This window comes from Muscardinus avellanarius, assembly GCF_963383645.1.
Source record: "Muscardinus avellanarius genome assembly, chromosome: 1".
Taxonomy (NCBI): Eukaryota; Metazoa; Chordata; class Mammalia; order Rodentia; family Gliridae; genus Muscardinus; species Muscardinus avellanarius.
This window is the reverse complement of record NC_137786.1, coordinates 221,295,162-221,307,326: the sequence shown is the minus strand read 5'-3', so window position 1 is coordinate 221,307,326 and position 12,165 is coordinate 221,295,162. Positions and strand designations below refer to the sequence as shown.

The window sequence follows — 12,165 nt, the reverse complement described above, 5'->3', positions numbered from 1 at the left end:
GGCTGGGGTAGAGCTCAGAGGTAGCATGCCCCTGGGTTCAATCCTCGGCACCACAAAATAGTTGTACAGATTAAATCTGGAAAAAAAAGTAAGTTGGGTGTGAAGGAGGTAAAATGCCCCTGGTACTGCAAAATCCCAGTACTGCGAAAGAAAGACAGAAAGAGAGAAAGAAAGACAGACAGGAAGGAAGGAAATTAAAGTTTTTCATGCTTCTTTTTTATTTTATTTTATTCATTTGTTTATTTTTGTGGTACTGGGGACTAACCCAGTGGCATTCTGAGTTTCAGAGGGTCTCGCTAAGTTGCTGAGGCTGGCAGCCAACCTGAACCTGCAATCCTCCTGTCTCAGCCTCCCAAGACCTGGGATCATAGGCATGCACAACCAACAACCACGCCTGGCTCAGTCTTCTCTCAATTCTTTGAGTTTATTTTTGTGGTGGTACTAGGAATTGAACCCAAGGGTGTTCCTGGCCATTCCTTCTTCCCCTTTTTTTTTTTTGTTTGTTTGTTTGTTTGTTTGCAGTACTGGGTTTTGAACCCAAAGGCATTCTACCTTCCAGCTACACTCCCACCCATATTTTATTTTTTATTTGAAACAAGGTCTTACTAAGTTGCGGAGGGCCTCACTAAGTAGCTGAGGCTGGCTACAAACCTCTATCCTCCTGTCTCAGCTTCCTGAGTACTGGGATTACAAGTATGTGCCACTATGCCTGGCAATACTTTGAGTTTATCTGACATACTTTTGAGATATAATTTTCAATCTGCTTTTTAAATCTGATGAAAGAGGAAATACACTAAAATCATATTCTAAGAACACTCTACCATCTATTTGGTTTGAACATGAGAAGAACATCTCTCTCACTGCTGCAGGCAAAGACCTTTATTAAGCACGATCATCCAACACCAAGGTGACAAGATGACACTCTTCTTGTCCATGTACCCGAGGAACAAATACAACATCTCTGTTCTCCATTTTCATGGGATGAACCACATCCTGCCTCTCAGGACAACTCTAGGTTCACATGGCTTCAACACCCAGTGCCCCTTAAGAACAGCAGAACCCCTGCCATACTGAGTTTTCAACTCAAGCAGCTTCCAGGTCACCCTCAACCCCAGAACCACAACCGGCCCTGACCCCATCCTTTACCCAGTGCTTCCTCCATGTGAAAGGCAGGAAGACTCTCGCCTCCTGAGAGACTTACGTGTGTACTGGGCAGTGGAGTTGGAGTCCCCTAAGACGTGGTCCACTTCTGGACGGATTGTGATGTTGTACAGGGTGCCTGGGGTGAGGTCCTGCAGTGTGACCGACGTCTTGGAACTGTTCACTTCCTTGGAGCTATTGTCAAACCGTACAGACAAGAGGTAGACGTACTCCAAGTACGCCGAAGCGGCATCCGTGTTCTGCCACTCCAGCTGCATTTCAGTGCTGGTGACATGGACCACGCGGATGTCAACAATGGCACTGCGGTCTGGTCAGAAGAAAGAAGAAACAAGAAAACCCACCCATGACCATTGTGACATCCAGCTTCATTTCAAAGTGTCTGACAAAAGAACTGGCTCTTTCCTCATCACACTCATCAAAGAGTTCAAAGAGGGCAAACTCTAAAACTGGAAATAAACACACTCGGTTTTTATTTTTCAAGAATTATGGCCCTTCCATGACACGGATGAATTTGCCAGTTCATCTTACCAGTTCTCTGGTCTTTGCTTCTGTCCTAATTGTGAGCCTTTCAAGACATCTTCCAGAAAGGAAACCACATTTCATTTCTTAACCTCAACTGGTAAACGTGGATGTGTGGGCTAGAATTCTGGCACATATGTTACATCTCAATAAAGAATTTGTTTGTTAATATATTAAAATTTTTCCAACATAATTAGCAATCGGAAAAAAATCCAAATCAAAACTACACTGAGATTCTATCGAACTCCAGTTAAAATGGCAATCATCAAGAATACAAACAAAAGCCAGGCGTGGTGGCGCATGCTTGTGATCCCAGCATTTGGGAAGTTGAGACAGGTGGATTCAGGTTTGTGGACAGCCTCAGCTACTTAGGCCCTTTGCAACTCAGTGAGACCCTATTTCAAAATAAAGATTAAAATCGGGGTTGGGAGTATAGCTCAGAGGTAGAATGCCCCCGGGTTACATCCCTAGCACCACACACACAAAAAAAATAAAAAAATAAAAAATACAAGCAAACTCAGAGCTAAGAAAACAACCAATCAAAACATGGGCAAGTGACTAAATAAACACTTAACGAAAGAAGAATTCAAACAGCTAATAAGTGTGTAAAAAAATGCTCAATATCAACAGCAATCAGAGAGATGCAAATCAAAACTACCCTGAGATTTCACCTAACTCCTACTAGAATAGCCATCATTCAAAGCCAGACATGGGAGCCTGAACTCAGGCTCACACCCCACACCTAACCATTTGTCATACACATGCATACATGCAGGCCCAGAGATCACCATGGCAGGCAGGCCCTCCTTTCAAACATTCTCTTTATTCAAGGTCACCGCTAGGGACAGGAATTAGGTGGCAGGGAACAAGAAGTTATCTTTAGGTCATATATAGGTTATAAGTTAATAACTTGTATATATAACATTAGGGAAGTAAAAAAAATGTATAAAAATCTCTAGCCCAGCAGTTCTTAAACTTTTTAAACCCAAGATCTGTTTACTTTCATAGAAGTATACAAGAACACATTCCATTGGTCACCAGAGTGATGATGTCATGCCATGTCGTACAGCATCTGGAAAACCACTGGACACTCGGGACAGAATGAGAGTGTGGCAAGGCCAAATGACATTTTAATTTTATTATAAAATACAGAGCACTAAAAAGAAACCAGGGCTCCTCCACAGACCCTTGCACCATACTTTAAGAATCACAGATCTGCCCCAGAGGTCAGGAAGCTTTCTAAGAGTCACAGAACAAATACTTTGGGCTTCACAAGCCATAAAAATTCTCTGTTGTTCCTACTCAATTCTAGCATGAAAGCTGCCACAGACATCACATAAGCAAATGTGCATGGTTGTGTTTCAATAAAACTGTAGCTACAAAAATATACCATGGACAAGTTTGGGGACAATGGGCTATTATTATCTGCCTACTACAATTTGTACAAAGAATGCCAGCCAGGTTCTAAAATGGTGCTGTAAAAATATATGTACTGACAAAGAATATTCAAAATGAACTGGTTCAAGGGAGCAGCAGATTGCAAAACCACATGTAAAAAATTACCTCAAAGTCTGTAAAAGAAAAAATTTATATATGTATATATCTTAGAATTGTAAAATACACACACACCAAAATTTATCAATTATTATTTCTGGTTAATAGCTTCAATATGATTTTCTTTGTGCTGATATGTCTTATATTAGAAATATCTATCACCATCATTATGATAATTTGAGGGGGGAATAGATAAGTAGATGATTAAAAGGAAATACTTGAAAACAATAAATTTATAAATTATACTTGTTTCATTTACAAAGCATCACTGTCAGACAGAAAGCCCAAGCTATCCACTTACCAGTTCTTCCACCTACTGTCCGGGATGACCCTTCAGTGCCATTGGGTCCTTGTGGAAATATTTCAAACTGATATTTGGTCCCAGGAGTCAGGTGATCAATGACGATGCTCTGGTTGGTGGTTGTATCACTGCGAAGTTCTCCAGCTCCATCCTGCCTGGTAAGAATCCGAAAGGAGTCCGCGTCACTGCTGTTCCAAGCCAAGCCGATTTCCCTCGTGCCGACGCTGCTCACTCGAAAGTCAGAAACCGAATCAGGGGCTGTGGGAAGACAGCAAATGCTCAGATGAAGAACCTAACCCTCCAGAAGATAGAGGTGACCCGCATCCTGAGGTATGTGCCCCTGTCCCGAGACATAAAGACATAAAGTTTTTTTCTTTTTTAGGAAAGCAAGAGACACACACACAAGGGAGCATGTGAGCCACCTCCAAAGTCAAGATGCTACTCTGGGATTAGATGCACCTCCTCTCTCTTGCTCTCTGGACATCAGCTCTGACACAAGCTCCTCAGACACCAGCGTCCTGGCCAGGGGAGGGCGCTTGGCCACGCAGTGCAGGCACTGTGTGCTGATGTTGCACACAGTCATTCCCGCGAAATGAGAGGAGGCTGGAGCCCGGGGACAAGGGCTCGGGCTCCGGAGCAGAACTCGCCGCTGTGGGCTGCTTTACGCTGCCTGTCACTAAGCCCCCAGGGCCTCTGGTTATGAAGGTGCAGCCGAGGCTGCTGTCAACCCCCAAGATACACCATCCATTGTGGCTTTGTCATACATCCCCAGCGTTTTAGCTATGTGCGTGGCTGTGGGGAATAGGGACGACATATTCCAGCCTGCCCTGCAGCCGAACGGAGTGGCATGATGAGCTCCAGACAGCGCAATGTGCAACACAATGAGCAGAAGGACTGCAGGACTTCCAGGAAGCAAAGCTCCATCGAGGGCACAGCGCTCCTTCTGCCTGCAGCCTCCTGACCTGGATCGCAGCACACAGCACACACTCCTGGAGCCAGCGCTGCCCGGGGGCTTCCTGTCTCCCCACGCCACTGTCCATGGGACAAAGCAAGTGACTCCCCAGGTGGCTCAGCTCCTAAACGCCTGTTCTAAGAGTCTATGCTGGGGACTGAACTAAATCCAGATTCCCTACTCTTAGCAAAATGAACAAAGTCCGTCCCCCATAAATCCATAGCCCTAACCCCCAGCACCTCTGCGTGTCACTGGATTTGCAAACAGTCTTTGAAGAAGGAGTTAACATGAGGTCATGAGGTGGCCCTCTCCCACAAGCCTGGTGTCCTTAAAAGAAGAGGGATTGGCACACAGGTGCACACAGACTGAAGGATGATGGTCTCGTGAAGACACAGGAGAAGCCAGCCATACACTAGCCAAGAGGAGAGGCTGCAGAAGACACCGAGCCCGCTGTCCCCTTGATGGCTGACTTCCTGCCTCCAGGTGTATGAGAAAATAAACTTCTGTCTCCTTGTTATGGCAGCCCTCGCAAACAAATACAGGATTCTTCCAAGGATTCTTGGAAACCCTTGATTCCCAGGATAAATCCCTTTTGGTTTAAAACAGCCCATGGCTTCTCTTTCCTGCAACTGAGTCCTAACTAATGCTCCTCCATGCTCATCCAGTCCAGCACTTAGGCTCTTTTAAGTGAAAGAGAAATGTTTGTCTCATTTTAGTGATTGCTAATTGGGAAAGGAAGAGTTCATTCACAGTTGAGCCTAACCTTAACTAGAAGAGAGATTAAATGATTAAAAATAAAGTAAAAGTGAAGAAATGAAAGCAGATTTCATTTTCCCCCAAAGGCCCATCCATAGCCATTTGTGTGAAGGCTTTGCTGTGCCTCCTGGGAAGCACACAGCCAGGAGCCAGGCCTTGTGGGTCCGAGGACCTGCTCTGCCGTTTGCTCACTCAGTGATCTCGGGTGAACTACTATGCTAGATGCATTTTCCTCATCTGTAAAAGGGCAGCCTGGCACCTACCACGAAGATCACTAATATATATGTAAGGCTCCAGGCATAATGAGATGTACTGCAATATCCATGCTACTATATGCAATGCTAACAGCACACCATTGTTGTTTCATTTTACATCACTGGACCATTTTTAGAACAGGAAATGTTTATTTGCTGCCTCCTATCTATCTTTTAAGGGATATTTAAGCAAAGAAAGACCAAGACATGGCCACACCAGTGCCTTCTTGCACTGTCAGAATCAGAGAGACAATGGGACATGAATATCCAGGGGCCTTCTTTTTTTTCTCTTTGATACAGGGGATTGAACCCAGGGGAAATTCTACCTCCAAGCTATATTCCAAGCCCTTTTTTACATTTAATTTTGAAAACAGGAGCTTTCAAAGTTGCTGGGGCTAGCCTTGAACCTATGATCCTCTTGTCTCTGCCTCCCAATTCCTAGGACTATAGGCATGCACCACCATGCCGGGCTCTAGGTTCTTTTCATCTCCCTATATCAATCTACTCTAGGTCTATACCACAGTAGAACAGTCTTCACAAGCACAGGTTGGAATCAAGACGGACCAGCGGTTTAACCTCTGTCACTTACCAGGTGTGACACCTGCCTACTTCACCTCTCTCAGCCTTGGCGTCCCCATTCATAAAATAAGACTACTGTCAAGCACACCACAGCGCTGCTGAGAGCATGCAGTGAGACCGTGAAAGGCAAGCAGTTCACGAGAAGTTCAGCGTGTGTTAGGGTCAGACACCGATCACCTTTATTATTATCACACATTGGGAAGGGGATAGAGTCCCCTTTGGACCACATGCGGCGCGGCGCCCTCCCTCAGGGCACAGCTTCTTCGTCTTGTATGTGGCCCTGGCACATGAAAGAATTCAAAAAACAAGAGTAGACTCACGGGTGTACACTTGGAAGAAGCCCGGGGTGCCCTCGACGTCCCTCAGGAAAGGGCGCACTGTCACGTGGTACAAGGTGCTTGAGCTGAGTCCAGAAATGATGGCCTGAGTCTCGTTGACGGTGAGATTGAGGGCGCCAGTCTCCCCGGCCACGTGTATCTGGTAGGTGTAAGGAGAGGACGACCCGCTGTGGCTGACTGCCCAGGTCAGGCTCACGCTGGTGGCATTGATGCTCACGACTCTGATGTCAAAAACCTGACTCGAATCTGTGAAGACACACGGGAGGGAAAAATAACCAGAGTGGCCAAGCCAGAGCAGGGAGAGAGGACAGAGAGCTGTCATCAGGGTGTGTCCTCAAGCCTGAGAAACACCGTTAGGATCTGCTCCTCCTCTACCCTACCTAACCATGACCGAAATGTCTGTGGGTCCCAGCCAAAGTCGGCACCACCGGTGGGTGAAGAAGAACCTGGCCAGCTGCACCTGCAAAGGTACTCTTAGTTCTCTTTCAGAAGTTGACCATTAAGAGAAATGGCAGGCTCCTTATCAAACAATCACATGGACTCTTCCGTCCTAGGTGCAAGGGGAGACTCAAGAAAGTCCTGAAGCACATACCCATCCTTCAAGACAGACAGCATTCTAGATACGGCAACAGTTTGTGTTGCTGCCAGCAAGCCGCTGCGGACCCCTGCGGGCCCTGATGCTGCAACGCTGGCTCCCGAGCTCCAAGCCCAACTGCACTCTTCTCCGACTCCACATCTGTACTTAGCACTCCTGGGGAGTAGGAGCCATGCATTTCCTTATTCCCTCATTAGCCCTGATCCGAAGAGCCTCTGAATGCTGATCAATTTACAGAATAGGAGGCTGCTGGATACAGCCAGAAAACAGCAATGTGCTTATTAACAAGTATCTCAAAAAAAGATCAGTCTGAATTCCAAGGGCAAAGCTAAAAGAGAAAGTCTTTTTCTTGGGGGAGAAAATTTAACCAATCATTATCTCTGTGCATGTGTGCGTGTGTGTGTGTGTGTGTGTGTGTGTGTATGTGTGTGTGTGTGTGTGTGTTTACTGGGGATGGAACCCAGGGGCATTCTGCCTCTGAACTCTACCCCCATCCCTATTTTATTCTTTTATTTTGAGATAGGGTCTCACTACGTTGCAAAGGGCTTCACTAAGTTTCTGAGGCTGTCTGTGAACCTTAGTCCTCTTGTCTCAGCCTCCTAAGTACTTGGATTACAAGTGTGTGCCACCACACTCAGCTATGATTATCTACTTTTAAGAGAAAAAAAATCACACCAGCTTGTCGGTTTGGCTAGAATGCAGGCACAGTAAGACGCTGTGGCTCATTCGGATTTGCTGAGCTTCATGAATGACCTGCCATGACCACAGAGATGGAAAGAAATCTAACAGGTCTGCACTGTCTGAAATTTCTCCCAGAAAACTCCCTCTGACATCAGAACAACGAGTTACTAAGCCAGAAATAACTCAGACCCAGAATTGAAGAAGATAAAACTTTGTGCTAGGAAACTCCGCCTGGAGCCATTTCCCAAAACGCCACATACTTGTAGTGAACTCCACGGCCTGGGGCTGTCCTTCCGTGCCATCTGTTGATTGAGAATAAACAGTGGCCTTGTACTGAGTACTGGGCTTTAACCCGGCCAGCAGGACTTCCATGTCTTGGGAGCCCTGGCTAGAGGCCGCGTCTGTGAGTCCCAGGTGTTGTTCATTTGCAGGGCCCGGGGCGCTGCCGTGTGACTGGGGCGGGCTCGCCACTGGGCTTCTCTCCGAGTTGCTGGCATCTGTTTCAAGTGCAGGAGGCAAAGACGTTAACCACAGGAGAAATGCATCCCCCATCGTCTTTCAGGCCCCTATCCCAGAAGATGACACATCCGACAGTTCCCACAGCTGGTACTCCATAAATAGCCATTCCCTTCCTCTCCCAGAGAGAGAGAGAGATGGTCTCCTGAAATGGCCCTGAGATTTCCTTGTACTGCTGTTCCAGTAATGCCAGAGATATTTGGTGCCCCCCCCTCTTATCTCTGCTGTCTAGGATCATTCTCCCTTTTTGGGGACATGATCTTCTCCATCCCAACCTGGTTTTCCAGGGATAGCTCCATGATTCAGACTTAATGAGGCAAAGCCCACTCAAGGACTGCTTCCCCAGATGGAAGCAGGTAGGGGGCTGCGGGGTGGGAAACGGGAATGCCTGGTGGCTGTTTCTCTTGAGCTATACAGAGGGAGCCACTCAGAGAACAGAGCTGACAAACAGACAAAGCAGGAAAAGGAGATGAGAGCTTCCCTTCTCTTTCTTTAAGGCCTCGCTGCCCGGGACAGGGAAATACACGTGTGCCTTCAGTGGCTCTGTAAGCCTGAGCTATTATTCATGGTCTGGTTTCTATCTGCTACTTACAATCAAGAATCCTAATACCTCACTTTGTAGTTCTGTTTCCTTAGGTATGAAATGGGGATTAAGTACTTGTCCCTACTATCACAGGGTGATCAGAGGGACCCACTGAAAAAGCTATGAAATCTGCCTATTTCTTCCCTGATGTCAGCACAGAAGATAGTGGCTGTATCTGCCTGCTAAGCACCCTTTTCTCAAGAAATGTGGGACAATGGCCCTACCGGGCTTAACCTACCTACTATTTGTTCCACTGAAAGATTTTTTTTTAAAAAAAGCTGAAGGGCCCACTTGCTTTCCTGAATGAGGGACTCTAAAAGTTTGAAGGCCCACTGCTATTCTGAACCCCAATTCACCTATAAAATAAGCACATTCTTCCTTCCTTCTGCATAAAATGTGGGATCAAACTAAAATGTGGAAGCCATTAATTCAAAAATCCTACACAAATAGAAGAACACTATTTTTTAAAATTATCAAGTGACTGAACAGCAAAAGCAGAAAATGTACTTTGGTAACTCACCCAAGCCACTTTCTAGAACCCGGGGGTCTCTCTGTGTCTCATTTGAGGCTGGAAGCGGCAGAATAACCTGTTGAAAGCCTGGCTTCAGGTCTGAAATGTTGACTGCTAAGTTGTCAGGCAACTCCTCATGGCTTCCAGTGCTTTCCAGGAGCATCCGATAAGACACGGTGCCGTTGTCACTGCCCCAGGTAAGAGCAACCTGCGCCACACCCATGAAAGCAACTCGGAGACCAGAAACCGGAGGAGGCTCTGTTGCAAAAACATGCAATGAACATGAGTGGAACAAGAGCACCACGGTCATCTTTCATGCAATCACTGATGTTTCCATGTTACCCACTAAAAATACTTCATTTCAGACCCAATACATGCCCATCATGTCACACTGGGAAAAGGGGAGACATTATGCAAAAAAGAGAAGGAACAAACCTTCAGCCCGAATTGTCTAGGATCTGTACTATTTTTCAAGACTAACCCCAATGGTGATCTAAAACTTTTTTTTTAAACGTCCCTTTAAATATCAGCGTTTAATTATATTTTAAACATCAAGAGCAAAGCATCAAATAAAATGGTCACTTGCAGTCAGCATGGTGATACATGCCTATAATAAGAGTACTTGGGAGGCTAGGGCAGTTCAAGGTCAGCAGCAGTAAAGTAGCGACACCCTGTTTCAAAATTTAAAAAAGGCTGGCAGAGTAGCTCAAAGGTAGAATGCCATAAGAAAAAGAAAAAGAAAGAGGGAAGGAGGGAAGGAGGGAGGGAAAGAGGGAGGGAGGGAGGGAGGGAGGGAAGGAGAGAGAGAGAGAGAGAGAGAGAGAGAGAGAGAGAGAGAAAGAAAGAGAAAGGAGGGTGGTTGGTTGTTTGCTAAACCCAAAAGTCTCAATTCAAGATAATACAAATAATATTATAGTACCAAGACATTTCAACTAAGAAGCACATCCCTATATTCCAACCCCGAGGGGATTTTTTTGCAAAAGGCTTTCTATCTACACTATATCCTGGCTCTTCCTTCTATTTATTACCTATGTGGGTGATCAGTATCATAAATCAAACCATTTCAGCCAACATGGCATCTACTCCCTTCTTTTTTTTTTTTTTCCCCCCAGTACTGGGCTTGAACCCAGAGGCATTTTACCTCTAATCTATACCCCCAGACCTACTGTTTTATTATTTATTCTGAACCAAGGTCTCACTAAGTTGCAGAGGGCCTCACTAAGTAGCTGAGACTGGGCACGAACCTGTGATCCTCATTAATCTCTTCTGTCGACTTTCTGCTTTCTCCATGTCCTCTCCCTTTCAGAATGTAACATAAAAAGTCTTATAAAATTGTGCTCTGAGGAGCCCCAGGAGATTTCTGTGAAAGTACCTATGATTCTCATTACAGTGCCTCCCTGCTCTGGTGTTTTGTTTGTGTTGTGGTTTTTTGTTGTTTTGTTTTGTTTTCATTTATTGGGACTTTGGGCAAGATTGTGTTTAAAGAATTATTTTTCTGGCTTAAAAAAAAAAAAAACTTGAACACCATTGGCATTGCTTTGCTAGACCAAGCTCACTTCAAACCATGGGTTCCCAGGGTCAGGAGTCTATGACCTTCACCAGACACACACACACACACACACACACACACACACACACACACACACACCCATTCAGAAAACCAACAGAGCACCTCTTTTTTTCTTCTCACCTCAAAGAAGGCTGCTCATTTGTTGGATACTTTTTAAAATTCTTGGATATTTTCAACTTAAAAAGAAATCTTTATTTGCAGCTATAACAGGTGGCTTAGAGTATTGATGTCTAAGCTACACCAAAATGTAAGCTGTCTAATCTTAAAGTCTAAATGTCACTGGGCTCTTATTTTACTTGAAACACACACTTCTTTATAAAATATGCCAAACTTCTCGACCAACAGAGGTTCCTGGGAAGATAAGCACAGCATCAATTTCCTAGGCAGCTTAAATGCTGAAAATTATTAACATTACCAAAGCAACATATCTAATGAGGTCTCTATTCCTGAATCTTAGCAGAAAATTAGGTACAAACCAATAATAACAAGAGATTTTTAAAATAAAACAGAAATGGTTAAAACTTCCAAAAACACCTAAGAGCTTAATACTGAAGGATCTAGCCCGCTGAACTCTAGACGCGACACCACACAGGACCATTCATTCACCTCTTCTAGCGTATGTGAATCAGTCTCTTCCCAACAGGCAACTCAAATAGGCAAGGTTCCAGGGTATAGGTGTAATAAGAAATGGCACATGATTACTCCTGGGGGCCAGACTCTTACCTGTTGTGACATTTTTGAAGGTAGGACTTCCCCAAGTTTCATTGGCTACTCCTGGAGTGATGGAGAATACATAGGGAGTTGCTGGACTCAGGCCTGTGATGTTACACCTTGTTTCACCTCTCACAACAGTCATCCGCTCCTCCCCCATCTCGTTCTTTACTCTATATGTATATTCAGAAGCAGCCATGTCGCTGGTCTTCCAGGTTAGGAGCACACTGGTTGAGCTAATGGAAACAGCTTCAACATCAAACACAGGACTTGGTGCTGTTTATTTTTAAAAAATAAGAAAAGAAGAAGAAATTAGATTTAAAAAATAAATGTAAGAGCAACATCTGCTCTGAAATGTATACTTTTCAGAAGTGAATTTTTCCAATGACAGGGATTCATTTCTTTTCACTTGGCTTTTAGACCTCCCTGCAACAAAATATCTGAGAATTCATGTGACATGTTATTACATGTGTGTTGGTGAAACAGAAGGACTTAAGGACAAAACTGATAGAAGTTGGCTATGTTGGCTGTGACTTGAAAATGGGATTAAATCTCTATGGAAGTTAAAACAAAAGGAGACCTAA

The 12,165-nt window shown here is 44.8% G+C and overlaps 1 protein-coding gene across 1 annotated transcript in view; it reads right to left on the bottom strand.

Annotated features, from left to right (window-relative positions):
- Positions 1-11,780, bottom strand: part of PTPRJ (protein tyrosine phosphatase receptor type J) — a gene marked incomplete at both ends in the record, with an annotated part of 42,766 nt that extends 30,986 nt beyond the window's left edge. The window contains 6 exons of the mRNA XM_080690782.1: positions 1,202-1,468; positions 3,536-3,793; positions 6,397-6,660; positions 7,951-8,187; positions 9,310-9,558; positions 11,594-11,780. Of these exons, the coding sequence (XP_080546908.1) occupies positions 1,202-1,468; positions 3,536-3,793; positions 6,397-6,660; positions 7,951-8,187; positions 9,310-9,558; positions 11,594-11,780 (1,462 nt within the window). The remainder of the gene's footprint in view (positions 1-1,201; positions 1,469-3,535; positions 3,794-6,396; positions 6,661-7,950; positions 8,188-9,309; positions 9,559-11,593) is intronic.
- Positions 11,781-12,165: the final 385 nt, after the last annotated feature.